The 17,500-nt window shown below is 37.5% G+C and overlaps 1 protein-coding gene and 1 long non-coding RNA gene across 2 annotated transcripts in view; one reads left to right on the forward strand and one right to left on the reverse strand.

Moving 5' to 3' along the window:
* LOC115416257 (immunoglobulin superfamily member 8) overlaps positions 1–17,500 on the reverse strand; it is a gene marked incomplete at its 3' end in the record, with an annotated part of 97,173 nt that overhangs the window by 68,044 nt on the left and 11,629 nt on the right. Inside the window, exons 2-3 of the mRNA XM_030130003.1 lie at positions 720–832; positions 192–450 (exon numbers count right to left, since the gene is read on the reverse strand). Coding sequence (XP_029985863.1) covers positions 192–450; positions 720–832 — 372 coding nt within the window. The remainder of the gene's footprint in view (positions 1–191; positions 451–719; positions 833–17,500) is intronic.
* LOC115416260 (uncharacterized) lies at positions 6,259–7,297 on the forward strand. Its single transcript, XR_003934936.1, has 3 exons — positions 6,259–6,382; positions 6,552–6,679; positions 6,851–7,297. It is a non-coding gene; the product is annotated as an uncharacterized LOC115416260 (long non-coding RNA).

Consider the following 17,500-nt stretch of genomic DNA (forward strand, 5'->3'; position numbering starts at 1 on the left):
GATTCTACAAAACTCTGCCAAATTCAGCCAAATTCCACCAAATTCTACCACATGATCCAGTGCTTTTTAGGTTTAACCAGGTCAAACCCCCATGTGAAGCTCTGAGGCCCAGCCTGAACGTCCTCCTTCCGATCATACGGTTAAAACCTAAACCCCTGCGTTTACGTCCTCGCACTAGCGTCGTCTCTTACCGATGAGCTGCACCTCTGCCTTGTAGTTGCCCTTGATCTCCGAGTCGGTGCTGGGCGTCTGGCACTCGTAGAAGCCGGCGTCCTGCGTCCTGACCTCGGCTATCTTCAGCTCCACCTGGTTATCTTTGAGCCTCACCACGGAGATGTCACCTGACGCCACGCGCTGGCTCAGAGACGCGTGGGAGTAGCCGGGGTCAAAGGACGAGATGATGTTGGTCTTGGGCCCGGTCGCCGTTGTCGACATCCTCCATTCAAAATCCTGCAGCGTGGAACAGGAAATGGTTTTTCATAAACCCCAAGAAGACGCAGTTTAGGGACCTTTGAATTTACCCTGAGCTTTAATGAACATTTAAAATGAAATGTAGAAAAATACATGATGTACAGTGAAAAATGTAAAATACGGAGGAAAATATTACAATAAATTTGTGATAAATTGTTTAAGAAAAGTTGAATAGAGAGAAAAACTAATGTTGGAAGTGTCGCTGGAGTATCTGTGGGTGTTTAAGGGTTACCTAAAGCGGTCCTTACCTGTTCATCTGGACCGCCGTAGTCGTGGACGTCACACCTGATGGAGATGGGCTGAGCCTCCACCCGGATTAAAGGACCAGGAGACACCGTCACCACCCGACCGCCACACCCACCTGCACAGCAGAACCACGCAATTCAACAAAGAAAGAAAAAAGAAGAAGAAGAATTCAACAGTTTACAGATTTACACCCACCGCCTCGACTTACACCCAGTCGATCAATCGTTTTTGTTTTTGTTTTTTAATCACTTTGAGTGGATTAATGGTTCTTTATTTTTTTATCACTCTGAGTCGATTAATTATGTTTTTATCACTGAGTCGATTAATCCTTTTTTTTGGATCACTCTGAGTCGATTAATCTTGTTTTTATCACTTCGAGTGGATTAATCAGATTTTTTGGATGACTTTGAGTCGATTACTGGTATTTTTTGGATCATTTTGAGTCAATTAATCATTTTTTTATCACTTTGAGTCGATTAATCATTTTTTTATTTTATCACTTTGAGTCAATTAATCTTTTTCTTGGATCACTTTGAGTTGATTAATCTTTTTTTTTTCTCACACCCACACTGTAAAAAAAAAAAAAAAAAAAAATCCATAAAAAACAGTATTATTCCGGCGGCAAGGGTGCCGAAAAAATGCTCTAAAGTAACAGAAAATAAGCATCTCATAAAAATACAGTATTTTCCATAATTAAAATACAATTTTTTTGCCCTAACTTTACATGAGATTTTGCTTTTTTTTTTTTTTTTTTTTTTTTTTTTTTTTACTTTTTAATGTTTAATCAAGAATATTTACATGTATTAAAACAATCCAATTCCCTATAAATATATACATAAATAATTTTCAGTGAGACTCAGTTGTCCAATCCACTGATAAAAACTGTATTTGGACAGTTTATCAGTGCTTATACATGTTATACATTCACAAAAATACATTTATTCAACAGTTTTGTTGTGAAACCTCCTGTAATTACACAAGATATTTGTCAATGAACAAACAAGTCTGGTTCAACTGACAGAACTAATACTTCTGTTACTGTTAACTGTCAGTAATTTTATCTGGTTTTATTATTATTATTTATTTTACAGTATTAAACTTTAAATTAACAGTTTAATCTCATAAATAGAAAAGAAATGTTTGTGAAATTATGATACATTTGTAAATGTGTTTTAACTGTATTTTTCTGTGAAAAAAGAAAAAAATCTTTTTAAAAAATGCAATTTTTGGTTCTTCACAGTTCCAGTTTTTTTTGTGTTATTTTCCATTTGACATGTAAAATCACAGTCTGTTTTTGTCATTTCATTAATATTTTCTTGGATCTTAAAAATACAGGAAAAATCTGTAAAATAAGCAGTGAAAATTCTGTTAAATTACAGATTTTTTTTTTTTTTTTTTTTTTTTACAGTGCACAACCCTGACTTACACACATGGCTCTGATCTCAGGTCTGTTAAACCCACAGCCTTTCCCTTTTGTTTTTTTTTGTTTTTTTTAAATTCTACGCCCTCCAGCTCCAAACTGCAGGCGGTAAAAAGCATCAGTGTGGAGAACAGACATTAAAGTGGTTGGGGGTGACCGTGAACGCCTCCCCACAGCTGCTACTGCTGAGGATGAGGAGGATGAAGATGCTGCTGCTCATGTGCCATCTCCACCTCACGCTGTTCAGTTTCTCATCAGTTTGAAGATCAAATTAAGTTGATAATTAGGTCGAGTCAAATCAGTTTAATGAACGGAACTGGTTTAACTGGAGGTTTTTCAATCAACTGAAGGAGGTGAGTTAGAGGAGGGGAGGGGAGGGGAGGGGAGGGGAGGGGAGGGGAGGGGAGGGGAGGGGAGGGGAGGGGAGGGGGGGGGAGGGGAGGGGAGGGGAGGGGAGCTGGTTCCGAGATCCTTAAACAGAACTGGTTCTGAATAAGCAGATCTGAGAAAGCTTATTCAGAACCAGCACAGAACTGGACTTCTGAGGTCCGTTTAACTTTGGATTAGGGATGCAAATTATCGATTAATCCATTAATCGTTCGCTGGTTGCCCTTATCGATTGATTAACGATTAATTGATAAGCGGCAATTTTCCTGAGAACCTGAATTTCTTTTTCAATACAGTCTAAGAATAAAAGCTAAACATAGTTTATACACTTCCTGATAAAAGCAGGTCATATTCCTGAAAGACTGATTTATTGAACCACTGGATACAGTCAGTGTTTCCTGTGGAATTCATCTGTCGGTGTGGTGTGTGGAATGGGGGGGGGGGGGGGGGGTAACTGTCACGCGCACAGTTCAGCCAGGGGATGTGTGTGTGTTGGTTGGTAACTGTGTGTGTGCGTCACTTTGCGTCCTCCTTCCTTCGTCCCCCCCCAGAAGTGACAGTGAAACTTCACTGACTGTAGACCAGACCAAGCTCCAGGAAAACACTCCCATACCGACCCCACATTTATTTATGCGGGGGTACACCGCTGCCACAAACAGACGGTCGGTCTGTGTTTGGCTCCACCCACAAACAGATGGTCGGTCTGTGTTTGGCTCCTCCTCCATGTCCATACAGATATTCGAACTCATTTGTATTCCTATAACTGTATTTGTATATAACTGTATTTGTATATAACTGTATTTCTACATAACTGTATTTGTATATAACTGTATTTCTATATAACTGTATTTCTACATAACTGTATTTCTACATAACTATTTCTATATAACTGTATTCCTATATAACTGTATTCCTATATAACTGTATTTCTACATAACTGTATTCCTATATAACTGTATTCCTATATAACTGTATTTGTATATAACTGTATTTGTATATAACTGTATTTCTACATAACTGTATTTCTATATAACTGTATTTCTATATAACTGTATTTCTACATAACTATTTCTATATAACTGTATTTCTATATAACTGTATTTGTATATAACTGTATTTCTACATAACTGTATTCCTATATAACTGTATTCCTATATAACTGTATTTGTATATAACTGTATTTGTATATAACTGTATTTCTACATAACTGTATTTGTATATAACTGTATTTCTATATAACTGTATTTCTACATAACTATTTCTATATAACTGTATTCCTATATAACTGTATTTCTATATAACTGTATTTGTATATAACTGTATTTCTACATAACTGTATTCCTATATAACTGTATTCCTATATAACTGTATTTGTATATAACTGTATTTCTCCATAACTGTATTTGTATGTAACTGTATTTCTACATAACTGTAGTTCTATATAACTCTATTTGTATATAACTGTATTTCTACATAACTGTATTTCTATATAACTCTATTTGTATATAACTGTATTTCTACATAACTGTATTTGTATATAACTGTATTTCTATATAACTGTATTTCTACATAACTGTATTTCTCTATAACTGTATTTCTATATAACTGTATTCCTATATAACTATTTGTATATAACTGTATTTCTACATAACTATTTCTATATAACTGTATTTCTATATAACTGTATTCCTATATAACTGTATTCCTATATAACTGTATTCCTATATAACTGTATTTCTATATAACTGTATTTGTATATAACTGTATTTCTACATAACTGTATGTGTATATAACTGTATTTGTATAACTGTATTTGTCTAAAGGCTTATAGGTGCTCCATCTGTTTCCTGTTGCAGATCCATGGGCCTGTTCTAACATGTGTTCTAACATGTGTTCTAACATGTGTTCTAACGTGTTCAGTTCATTTCCACACACTAAGGCTGTAGTTTACAGCAGATCTGACCTGAGGACACCTGTCCATTTGTCCATTTGTCCATCTGTCCCCAGGAGGACGTCTGTGTGTCCCCTCCGTTAGCCCCTCCCCCTCCCCTCCCCTCCCCTCCCCTCCCCTCCCCTCCATGCTGCCTGTCACACCTCCAAACATCTGCAGTTGAATTCCTCAGGTGTCAGTGAACGTCCCACAGGTAAAGGTGTGGACATTCCAGCTGACTGAAGCATGTCACAACACAACAGAGAGGTGTACACAAACACACACTGACACCGAGTTAAACACACACTGACACTGACGAAAGAGTTAACCCCTAAACAAACACACTGACTACAGAGTTAACTGTGGATCTGTCAAACCGGTCCAGATCGGTCCAATAACACCACCATAAAATAGAAACAATAAAAACTCTGACCTTTTATCTGTTTAATGTGAAAAAAAGGACAACTACAGGATCTACAACTACACAGTAAATTTGCCAGTGTAAAAAATGCAGTGTCAAAGTATTTTAATTCTTTCAGAGTTATTCCAACAATGGACAGAGTAAAATTTAACAAGATAACTTCCAGTGTCGGTGAAAATAACTGGAGTTAACAGAGGTTTAACACCGTCAGTGTCATATATTAAGTGTTAAAGTAAATTGACTCTCAAAGTTAATTCACCACCAATAAGAGCAAGATCCTGTTCAGTGTTAAAAAATAATGACTCTAAAAAGCCCCGCCCACCAACCTCTGTGCTCAAACTGAATGAGAAGTTGGACTCTGGCATCCTTGCATCGAAAAACTGCGGTAAGTTTTTCTAAATAAACTAATGCTTTTGTTATTTCATCCAAGCAGAATCTGTGTGCAAGAACAAAGTTATGTCGTCGTTGTAAATGTTTCAAATACCGAATTTCAAATGGATAACGTGACATCAGGTCAGCAGCTAGCTTAAATGTATCGGCTACATGGAGATAATTAACGTTGACCATGCAACGCCAAACTTGACAAAAATGGCACAAAGTAACATTAATGTCAGCAACGACGGGGTGTTGTGGGGGGTTATGTGTCACGCATGCACATTTATTCCAGTAAAATAGCTGCTACTGCACATGTCCGGAGTCAGCTCAAGTAGCTAACACTAGTGACTTGGTATCTTTGGTGGCTAAGGCGGCAGTGCTGCTATATATCACGCTGGTATGAAGACTTTAGTTAATGTGGTCTTAAATTAATCGGTTAACGGTGTGGGCCGATGCAGTGAGGGCTCTGGGTGTGTCTCTTGCCGCGCACCGTGGCCGCTAAAACATTGTCGCTGCCACTAAAATTTAGAGAAAACTAAAGAAAATAATTTTGAGGGTTTATGAGGAGGTCTTCCAACTGGCTGTTGTGTTTTCATTCTGTGTCACATCTACACTTACCTTATAGTGGGAAATTCTGGAATTTTGCATTGCCAAAATGGTTCCTGGATATTTGTGACACTCAGTTTTTATTATTCTTATAAATTAACATTGATCTTCCAGGGTTTCCCCCAGAAATCTTGCTAAGCCCGGTGGTAGGGCCACTAAGGAAGCCCTCTGGTGACCCACCGTGTTTTTGTAAAAAAAAAAAAAAAAGTGAAAAGTTGGCAGGATATATGAAATTATGACTATTATGTGTTATTGTAAGACATTTATTAGCAATACTTACACCAACCATAGAGTCTGTAGTCTATAATGCACTGGGGGAATCACTGATCTTCTTTTTCGCAGTATCTATGGGTGTTTTAATTTCTTGATCATAAATAATTGTTCTCTATGTAGATGGCCAACGACATTCAAGCAGAAGATCATTAGCAGTGTAAGGCTCTCCCTTCTTCAAGCGACCTTGAAGAGCTTATCCATTGTGCTGAAGCTACATCGGATGAAGAGGAAATTGATGACACTCTTGCCCTCGGTAGTGTGGTTTATTTTATTTTATTTATTCTGGGGGTTCATTTTTTGGCCTGTTTTATTTCCTCATCTTATTTTGTACAGCTGTAATTCAAAATAATGATGTTTGTAAATTATATAGTTTGTAAATATAGTCTGTTTATCTAACATTTCACTGGTATTTCCAAATCCAGGCTGGGACAGTGATCTTTCATCCATTATCCTCCTCCTCCACCTGATCCCTCCTTCAGCCCAAGGCCGGAAAAGACCAGGAAGGGCGTCTGCAGCCCAAGCTGAGAAGCATCTTGTCGTGTTCAAGAAGGTTTGTGTTTTTGCTTATGAGGAAGTGTTGTGGTGCAAAACTGTTCTGCAAAGTAGAGCGACACAGATTATTTGTCAGACAAAACCCTTTATCTTTACAATTAACAATAAGAGATTGGGACTGTTTTTATCTGCGATTTTCAACTTTTAATTTTAACTTATTTATCCTCAGAGTGGAACAAGTATTCAAGAACATATTGATGCAATCAAGTGCACCACTCAACCACTTCTTGCTGTTGGGATGAAGAGGAGCACCATCCATGAGTTCTTCATTACTCTGGACAAGCAGGTCATACCATGCAACTCAACCAGTTCTCTAGGAGCTTTTGACAAACTCTTTAAGGCACACTTTGTATTTGCACCATGTACAACCAGATGCTCCACAACATGTACACCTTCATTCAGACAACCATTTACAACATAGATGTTGGTCAAGTCCATGAGAGCCCACGTGTTGCAGAGGTTAGGGTTGCTGCACTAGTTAACAGATGACTCACAGGGTGGGCAACATATTTGTCACTTTTCACTCAAAGTTCTTGCATCTGTATTGTGAGTGATTTTCCCACATCACTCAGTCTGATATCATGGGCCTGATTTGTTTTGTTTGCCACTCTCATTTTGTGGGAACCAATGATCTTGTGAGGCATATGCGGCTGATTCATGGTTAATGTCCAGGTTAATCACTTCGCCTAAAATGTGCTCAGGGAGGGTGTTGTCGTGTTCTTAGTACCTTTTCAGGTTTCAGGAACCATTTCAGGAACCATTTAAACTCTAAACATGCAGATAACACAGATAACATTGTAGACAGTTACGATACTGCAGATGATACTCGGTCACAACATTTTGAAGGAGTGGCCAGTAGCTCTAAAGCCCTGCCAGCACCCAACATCAGTACTCGTGATATGTGTGCATCTGCTATTGTGCAGCTTCAAGTTGCTGGTGTAGGCCAGTCCGCTTTAAACAATTTTGTATCATCCATGGAAGAAGTTAAAATGGAAGTACAGAGTCAAACTAAAGATGCAGCGTTGAAATGCTCATCTTCTCAGGATACAGATGTGAAAGCTAAAACTGAACAAACTTTTAAAACACTTGAAAACCCCTTTACTGCATTGAACACTGAATCAAAACATAACGCATATTTTGAACAAAAATGGAAAACTGTTGAACCTGTCGAAAAAGTACTTGGTGTCAGATTTGAAAATAAAAGAAACAGAAGCACTGGAACTTATGATCAAGTAGTTGTACCTGACAAATTTTCCTATGTCCCAATTCTAGAAACATTACAATCTATTCTCAGAAATCCAAACCTGTGATATGTTTGTGTCAAGGCACACTCCCAAGGACGGTGTGTTTTGACATAAGTGATGGGTTGCATATGAAGAAGCATCCTCTTTTTTTCTCAAAAAAAGAATGCATTGCAAATTCAATTTTTTTTTGATGAGTTTGAGACTGCTAATCCGTTAGGCTCAAAAAAGGTATACATAAATTGGGGGCTACATGTTTTACACTGACAAATTTTCCACCAAAGTTAAATTCATCTTTAATCAACATACATTTGTGTGCACTTTTTCATGCCCAGGACATTAAAACCTAGGGTTTTGACACCATCCTTGAGCCAATCATAAATGACTTGAAAGTGCTTGAAACTGATGGGATCAAAGTTCCCTTGTTCAAAAGTGCAGTTCATGGCAGTATTGTGCAGGTTACGGGTGATAATCTTGGTATACATGGACTGTTTGGTTTTGTGGAATCATTCAGTGCCTGGAATTGCTGTCATTTTTAGCTTACCGGCTAACAGGCCGTAAGCTACTGTCGTCATGCAGCATCCGGCGGCGTCGGCATCTGTCGTCCGTTACAAAAATTTCAATCGTCTTCTTCTCTGAAACTACAATTCCGATTGACTTCAAACTTGGTATACAGCTTCTTTATGATGATGTCAACAAAAGTTAGTGAAATTATTTGGATCCGGGCCTGATTCTGGATTTGGTGCCACTTTGAAAAATGTTCCCATTATAACAGTGGATTGATCCAATAAATCAGTATCAATGATATCAAGTTGGAATTAGAATTTTTTACAGATCTGATTGGAATATGACCAAAACATGGGCTATTTCTGTAATAGAATAAATACACAGAACTGGGGGAGAATAAATGGATCTGGATACATTTCCCAAAGCTTTTCATTTGGCCGGTAAGATACAAGGCCTTTGGTCCTATTTTTGAATCATAGAGAAGAGTACATTTCAAACGGTGTTCTGTGAAGATGACCAAAGCGTGATATTGCGGACTAAAGACATGCTCGCCGAACATTGCCATACTGTACAAACAAATCCACAGCTACCTCATATATATATGGTGTAAAGTGTTCATGTTTGTTAAACTCACTGCAATATTACAACACAGCTGATAATTTTTTTCCGTTGATATCATGCATGACATTTTAGAGAGTGTTGCACAGTTAGAAGTAAAACTTGTATTGGAGTTTTTCCAGGAAAACCTTTTAACTGCAAAAGAACTGGCCAGTAGAATAGTCATTCAACTATGGGTACAATGAGAGGAGGAACCGCCCCCCTGCAGTCAAGTTACCTGATGGAAGCAGTGATTTGGGCCTTAATGCCATTCAGTCCTGGTGTTTACTGCGAAACATGCCATTGATGTTTGGTGATCTAGTGCAGAGTGACGATGAGTACTGGCATCTGTTACTGCTGCTGCTGCAGATAGTAAATATGGTCTTTTCTCCCATCATAACAAATGGTATGACCATCTTTCCGAAGCACATTATTGACCATCATCTGCTCTTCAAATGTCTGTTTCCTTCTAGAAATCTCTTGCCTAAACATCATTTCTTGATCCATTATCCACAATGCATAAGAAATATAGGACCACTTCTGCACATGTGGTGTATGCGTTATGAGGCAAAGCAGAACTTTTTCAAAACTCAACTCAAAAGTTTCAAAAATATCATGAAGACGTTGACCAAAAAACACCACAAATACATGGCCTTGCACTGGGAATCTTTCAGCCTGAGCAGAGTAACTATTGGCCCAGGAAAGATGTTACAGATTACAGATTTGCAAGAAGGTCCTGAAATTGCTGCCAAACTAAATGTAGACATATCTGTTGATGTTCTGTTGGTGAAATGGGTAAAGCATTATGGTTCTGAATATCGCCCTGGTTTAGTAGTGTGTCTGAGATAAGTGAGGAGTTGCCAGTATTTTGTAAAATCAGTACTATTATAGTGAAAGATGAGCAAGTTGTACTTACTGGCACTGGTGTGGAAACTGTTCTGATGAACATTACCATGCATGTCAAGTACTGTCCAAGCCATCCCAGGCATTTAAGGTGTTCAGTGTCCGAGAGTTGCTCTGTTTCAAACCAATGGATGTTCAAATGGCATATGGATCAACAGATTTTTCCATGTTTGTAGTACCATATTGCCATATGATGCAGCCTTGTGTAGTGTTATTGGTTTCAACTTTGTATTCCATCCCACTGATAACCTTTGGCTTGTTTTTGTTTCCTGAGGGTGTAGTGTTTTATTAAAGCAAGTTATTTATTGTTATTCAACCTTAGACACTCTTCTGTCATCTGGCACCAAACTAATAGATTCCAACCAAGATATTTGCCACTAGAAATTAAGGTTTTTGTAAAGGAGAGTTTTGACGATCTCCATTTGTCTATTTGTTGTGAAAAACACCTGCACACATGTTTCAAAAGAAGACAGTCACATATCTTATTCAGTGACCGATTTGGAAGATTTTGGACTGAATTGGTTGGTTGTTTCCGGCTGATGGCAGTTTGGTCTTGGTTGAACATTGCTGAAATTATTGTGTAGCTTTTTTAAATGCACTTTAAAGACATTTTCATGGTTGTGAAAAAATATCATTATACAGTTTAACATGTACCAAGAGATTTTCTCCATCGTTCAACTGAAAAGAAGGTTTTAATGGAGACTGTGATGAGACTGTACATGTCATTTTATGTTCACTTTTAATTGCAATATTTCCTTTTTATTTGGAATAAATTGGGTACAGAAGTAATGGTCTTTTTCCCCCCTGCACACACTGGGACTGTAGTACATCATATGTAACACTGGTAGGAGGCAGTTAAAAATCAACACTCTTTGGAGTAATTTAACACTTAACTTATTGTAACACTTAACTCTTCAGTGTTGAATGTGAATAACCCTATGGGTGTTACTTCTCACATAGTGTAAAACTTGACTGACACTAATTAGTGTAGTGTAGTGTAAAATATTAACTCTTACTAGAGTAAAGTTGACTCTGGAAATGTAACTATGTTCAGTGTAAATTTTACACTGTAGAAAGGGACCATATGTTCACTGAGGCAGTGTTAAAATTAACTCTTTAAGTGTTATATTAACACTGGCGATTTTACTTTGTATGAACAAAGTGAAATTTATTCAGTAAAATGAGTGCAGTTTTAACTCTTTCATGCCTCCACTTATCAGTTACACAAAAGATCACAGTGGATCAACAAATACACTAAATATTTAACTCAGACAGACCCAATTCTAGTTTTATGTCAGTTCCCAAATGAGTTTTTCTCCACATTTAACCTTTACTTCAGTGGTTTATCACCAGTTGTTATAATATTATCCTCTGTATTTGGAAAAATTTCCTGTAAATCATGAAATCCTCCTCCTCCAGTTTACACATTTTGCAAGTTGCTGCTTGACTTTTGTTTCTTTCCATAGAAATATATTATAATTATATTATTATATAATATATATATGTGTTTTAATGTTAGCCTTAAAAGGGTTCAAAACCACTATCGACCTCTAGTATGTCTATTAAATTTAAATATTCACATTTACTATCAGATACACTTGGAGGGACAGAGCCTTTTCCACATATATATATACATACACACACACACACACACACACACACACACACACACACACACACAACTATACGTGCCTTTTGCACCTGCTTTAATCTGTTTTTAATGTTTAGTTTCTGTTTTTATCTGCTGTATGTAAAGTGTCTTTGAGTTCTACGAAAAGCGCTATACAAATAAAATGTACTATTATTATTATTATTGTTATCGTAGACACTATGGATGGGACATAGGCCATGTTTTGTGGACTATTATTATAAATGTACTTTGATAGTCGTACTTTCAGTTGTATTTGTTGATAAAGGGTACAGCTGGAACCCTTTAATAATCAGCATTCTGCACATTGTTCCATCAGTTCTGTTTGAGATCCTGGAAAATGACTAAAAGGCTGACGAGGCGGTAAAAATACGAACAGGTTGTTATTATTTTGATCACTAATAAGTCGGTTTAAAATGTGGAATTAAGAGTAAAAGACAGACAGAGATTGATTTGTTTTGTTTTTTTTAATTTACAATAATCAGTCCTGGTAGCCCTGATGTTTTTCAGCGTTACGGACGTAATTAATTAAAAAATTGATATCATTGATATAATTATAAACTAATGTTGTTACATTAAGTTCAAATTTAATTGTTAAATGATGAATTTTTCTGCGGTTTAAAGCCTTGGTGATGCATTCAGGTGCAGAAAAAGTCCAGCTACACTCCTGTTATCTCTGAATAAATCACTTTTGTCACATCAGCTGTTGGTAAAGTGGAGGAACAAACCAATAAGGTCACATGGTTCAATACTGACACTTTTTCTTTACACCTGTGGTTCCTCTGAATCATTTCTGTGATAATAGAATACATGATCAGAGGTTTCCACTGCCCCTCCACACTGTAACAAAAAAAAAAAAAAAACTAATATTCCAGCAGCATGGGCACTGAAAAAATACTGTTAAATAATGGAAAATAACCATCTCATAAAAATATGGTAATTTTCCATAAATCAAATAGTTTTTTGCCCTAAATTTACATGAGATTTTGCTTCTTTTTCTGAATTTTTAATGTTTAATGAAGAACATTTACATGTATTAAAATAGCGCTGTGCAATTAATCGAAATTCAATTACGATTTCGATTATTACACGCAACGATTACAAAAATTATGTAATCGAGAAAAAACGATTATTAATTTTGAGTTTTTTAATTCACGCGCACGCAAGCTCCCATGAGCTGCTCAGCCCCGCCCCCCTCTAAGCTCCAGCTGCCTGCTAGCCGGCAGGTCCACCCCAAGAGGACAGGTGGACCAGCGGTCTGGAAAAACGGCAAGAGAATCACAGCAGAAGCGCTTGGTAAACAAAAAAGGCAAGTCCAATTCAATTGTATGGAATCACTTTGGGTTTGATGAAGAGCAAAAACCCATTACGTGCAAAAAGTGTTTCGTAGTTGTGTCCGCACCGACCGCTAACACAACAAACCTTTGTAACCATCTGAAGTTGAACCACCGCCACCTTTATCATAATCTTATGAAGAACTAAAACACATAAAAACAACTCCGTCTACAACTTCGTCCGCAATGCAACCTTCAGTCTCCGAATCTCTTCATGCTGCAACTCCCGTATTAACCTAACCCTAACCCGTATAAAACTAACGTACGTATTCTAGATGGCTGATGTAAACAGAAGGCCTGAACTGAAACCTCACAGCACGCCACTGAGTTTACTATGTTTCATACTACATTGAACATACTTGAATTTATAATTTGCACTTTACGTGAGGTTTTTTTTTTTTTTATTGCTCCAGTTCTATGGCAAGTCTAGAGCAGTTTAATTCCAGTGCACTATTTGTTTACAAAAGGAAACATACTTGAATTTACAGTACACTTATTTACATTCAAAGATTTTTTTGTTTCGTACAAAAGTGAACATACTTTGTTTTAATGGTTAAAAGCTTTATTTATATTTAAAGAGTATATCTTACATTGTTTTGCAAGAAAAAAATAAACAACTTTAAGGTTAACAAATAATCGTTTTTAATAATCATGATTTCAATTATTGCTAAAATAATCGCGATTATTTTTTTTTCTATAATCGAGCAGCCCTATATTAAAACAATCAAATTACCTATACATATGGACGAACATTGTTATAAAACAAATAATACGGCTTAAAATTACAGAAAAGTTCAGTTATTAGTTAGTGTTTATCACATAATTTTATGTTAAAAACTTGTATATCAATTAATACTTGATGCAATAAAATGATATACCACACAGAAAAACATTTGATTTATCTTTCAAAACCTGTCAATTAACTGCTAATACACTAGTTATCTTATCTTTACTTTTAAAAACTGTCATAATACAGATAACCAACCATTTATATTTACAATATTCGACTGCTAATTTAAGAGTATGTGAAGTGTTGTGGTTGAATGGCATAATTTTCAATGAGACTCAGTTGTCCAATCCACTGATAAAAACCGTATTTGGACAGTTTAACGACGGTTAATTGTTAGGAATTTTATCTTGTTTTATTTATTTATTTATTTTACAGTATTAAACTTTAAATTAACAGTTTAATCTCATAAATAGAAAATAAATATTTGTGAAATTATGATACATCTGCAAATGTATTTTAACTGTATTTTTCTGTGAGAAAAAAACTTTTTTTAAAAATATAAATTTTATGGTTATTCACAGTTAGTTTTTTCATGTTATTTTATTTTGACATGTAAAATCACAGTCTGTTTTTGTCATTTCATTGATATGTTCCTGTATCTTAAAAATACAGAAAAAATCTGTAAAATAAAGGGTAAAAATTCTGTTAAATTACAGATTTTTTTTTACAGTGCAAAGCTGCTGCTGTTGTTTAGGTCCATTATTTCCTTCTACCTGTACATTAGGTCCATGGACGTTCCTCTAATGTGGTGTTTGGAGGCATACAGTGAATGTCAGCTGGAGGAGGAAACACACACCTGTTTCCATCTGCAGGGACAATAACGACTGCACCTGCTGAGGCCGATGCACTACACACAAACATCTGGAAGGACAGGAAGTCCACTACACACAAACATCTGGAAGGACAGGAAGTCCACTACACACAAACATCTGGAAGGACAGGAAGTCCACTACACACAAACATCTGGAAGGACAGGAAGTCCACTACACACAAACATCTGGAGGGACAGGAAGTCCACTACACACAAACATCTGGAAGGACAGGAAGTCCACTACACACAAACATCTGGAAGGACAGGAAGTCCACTACACACAAACATCTGGAGGGACAGGAAGTCCACTACACACAAACATCTGGAGGGACAGGAAGTCCACTACACACAAACATCTGGAGGGACAGGAAGTCCACTACACACAAACATCTGGAAGGACAGGAAGTCCACTACACACAAACATCTGGAAGGACAGGAAGTCCACTACACACAAACATCTGGAAGGACAGGAAGTCCACTACACACAAACATCTGGAAGGACAGGAAGTCCACTACACACAAACATCTGGAAGGACAGGAAGTCCACTACACACAAACATCTGGAAGGACAGGAAGTCCACTACACACAAACATCTGGAAGGACAGGAAGTCCACTACACACAAACATCTGGAGGGACAGGAAGTCCACTACACACAAACATCTGGAAGGACAGGAAGTCCACTACACACAAACATCTGGAGGGACAGGAAGTCCACTACACACAAACATCTGGAAGGACAGGAAGTCCACTACACACAAACATCTGGAGGGACAGGAAGTCCACTACACACAAACATCTGGAGGGACAGGAAGTCCACTACACACAAACATCTGGAAGGACAGGAAGTCCACTACACACAAACATCTGGAAGGACAGGAAGTCCACTACACACAAACATCTGGAAGGACAGGAAGTCCACTACACACAAACATCTGGAAGGACAGGAAGTCCACTACACACAAACATCTGGAAGGACAGGAAGTCCACTACACACAAACATCTGGAAGGACAGGAAGTCCACTACACACAAACATCTGGAGGACAGGAAGTCCACTACACACAAACATCTGGAAGGACAGGAAGTCCACTACACACAAACATCTGGAAGGACAGGAAGTCCACTACACACAAACATCTGGAGGGACAGGAAGTCCACTACACACAAACATCTGGAGGGACAGGAAGTCCACTACACACAAACATCTGGAAGGACAGGAAGTCCACTACACACAAACATCTGGAGGGACAGGAAGTCCACTACACACAAACATCTGGAAGGACAGGAAGTCCACTACACACAAACATCTGGAGGGACAGGAAGTCCACTACACACAAACATCTGGAAGGACAGGAAGTCCACTACACACAAACATCTGGAAGGACAGGAAGTCCACTACACACAAACATCTGGAAGGACAGGAAGTCCACTACACACAAACATCTGGAGGGACAGGAAGTCCACTACACACAAACATCTGGAGGGACAGGAAGTCCACTACACACAAACATCTGGAAGGACAGGAAGTCCACTACACACAAACATCTGGAAGGACAGGAAGTCCACTACACACAAACATCTGGAGGGACAGGAAGTCCACTACACACAAACATCTGGAGGGACAGGAAGTCCACTACACACAAACATCTGGAAGGACAGGAAGTCCACTACACACAAACATCTGGAAGGACAGGAAGTCCACTACACACAAACATCTGGAGGGACAGGAAGTCCACTACACACAAACATCTGGAAGGACAGGAAGTCCTCCTAAAACAGGCTCTGTTATTAGGGCTGAGTATCGGCAAGAATCTGACGATACAATATAAATGACAATCCTAGGATCACCATACAATATATCATGATACTGTTAATAAGGCAAATTTTTATTGGTTTTGTTTCTTTTTTTAAATGATTTTTTTTCCTGGAAGACTGGAATTACTGCAGAAATCTGCACAAACACTAAACACATTTTTATTTGATCCCAACAGGATCTAATGTTCTATCACCAAATGTTCCAACTGTGTTCAAACTGAAATTGTGTTTTACAGACATTCCAGTTTCAGATCCTGTTCAAATGTTCAGATTCTATTAGTTCACAACTAACATCAGAACAGGATTTGAGTTCAATCCAAACAAACAAACTACCATTGTTGTATAAAACAGTGTTAAAGAATAATAAATAAAATAGAAACAAAAAGAAAAACAATAAAAACAAAAATTAACCCCCACAATATCTGCATTTGAATAAATGCCTAAGGGTAATTCCGTGCCAAATCACCAGATTTTAGAGAACGTTCCCGACTCACCATCTCAGATTTGCTTCATAATTTTTTACTTTGATGTCCTTGTAACTAATGAGTACTGTGCAAAATTTGAGGCCAATATCTCCACTAGTTTTGGAGATATGAAGCCTACAAAAAAAGGGGTGTGGCCCCATATTTTCAGTGTTACAATCAAACATCCATAGTTCGAGGGCTAATAACTTTGGAACTATTCAGACTAAATGGTTCAAATTTTCACACCTAATTCCTGGATATACTAAGGCTAGGTACACGTATGGAGAGCTTTGTATGGGACATATTTGCAGATTTATGACATGCCAAACATGGCTTCCTGGGATGCGCATTTGTCCATGGTAGCACTTTTGGCTCTCTGTATCTACAGATTTAATGACACCAGATGTCTGATTCATTTTAATATATGAGAAGTTATAGTACTGCCAGAAAAACATGTTATATCTGTGACTAAACATATATTCTCTCATATACATGACCCTAAAAATGGAAAAAAAAAAAAAAATGTGCTGAGTCTGTATTTTGACTGCTTATAGCAAGTGCCTGACAGGGTCTACCAGAAAACAAATATCAGTGAAAAGAACTAAGTCTAATTCAGTGGTTGTTAACCTTGTTGGAGGTACTGAACCCCACCAGTTTCATATGCGCATTCACCGAACCCTTCTTTATTAAAAAATACAATATGATTTTT

This window comes from Sphaeramia orbicularis, unplaced genomic scaffold, assembly GCF_902148855.1.
Source record: "Sphaeramia orbicularis unplaced genomic scaffold, fSphaOr1.1, whole genome shotgun sequence".
Taxonomy (NCBI): domain Eukaryota; kingdom Metazoa; phylum Chordata; class Actinopteri; order Kurtiformes; family Apogonidae; genus Sphaeramia; species Sphaeramia orbicularis.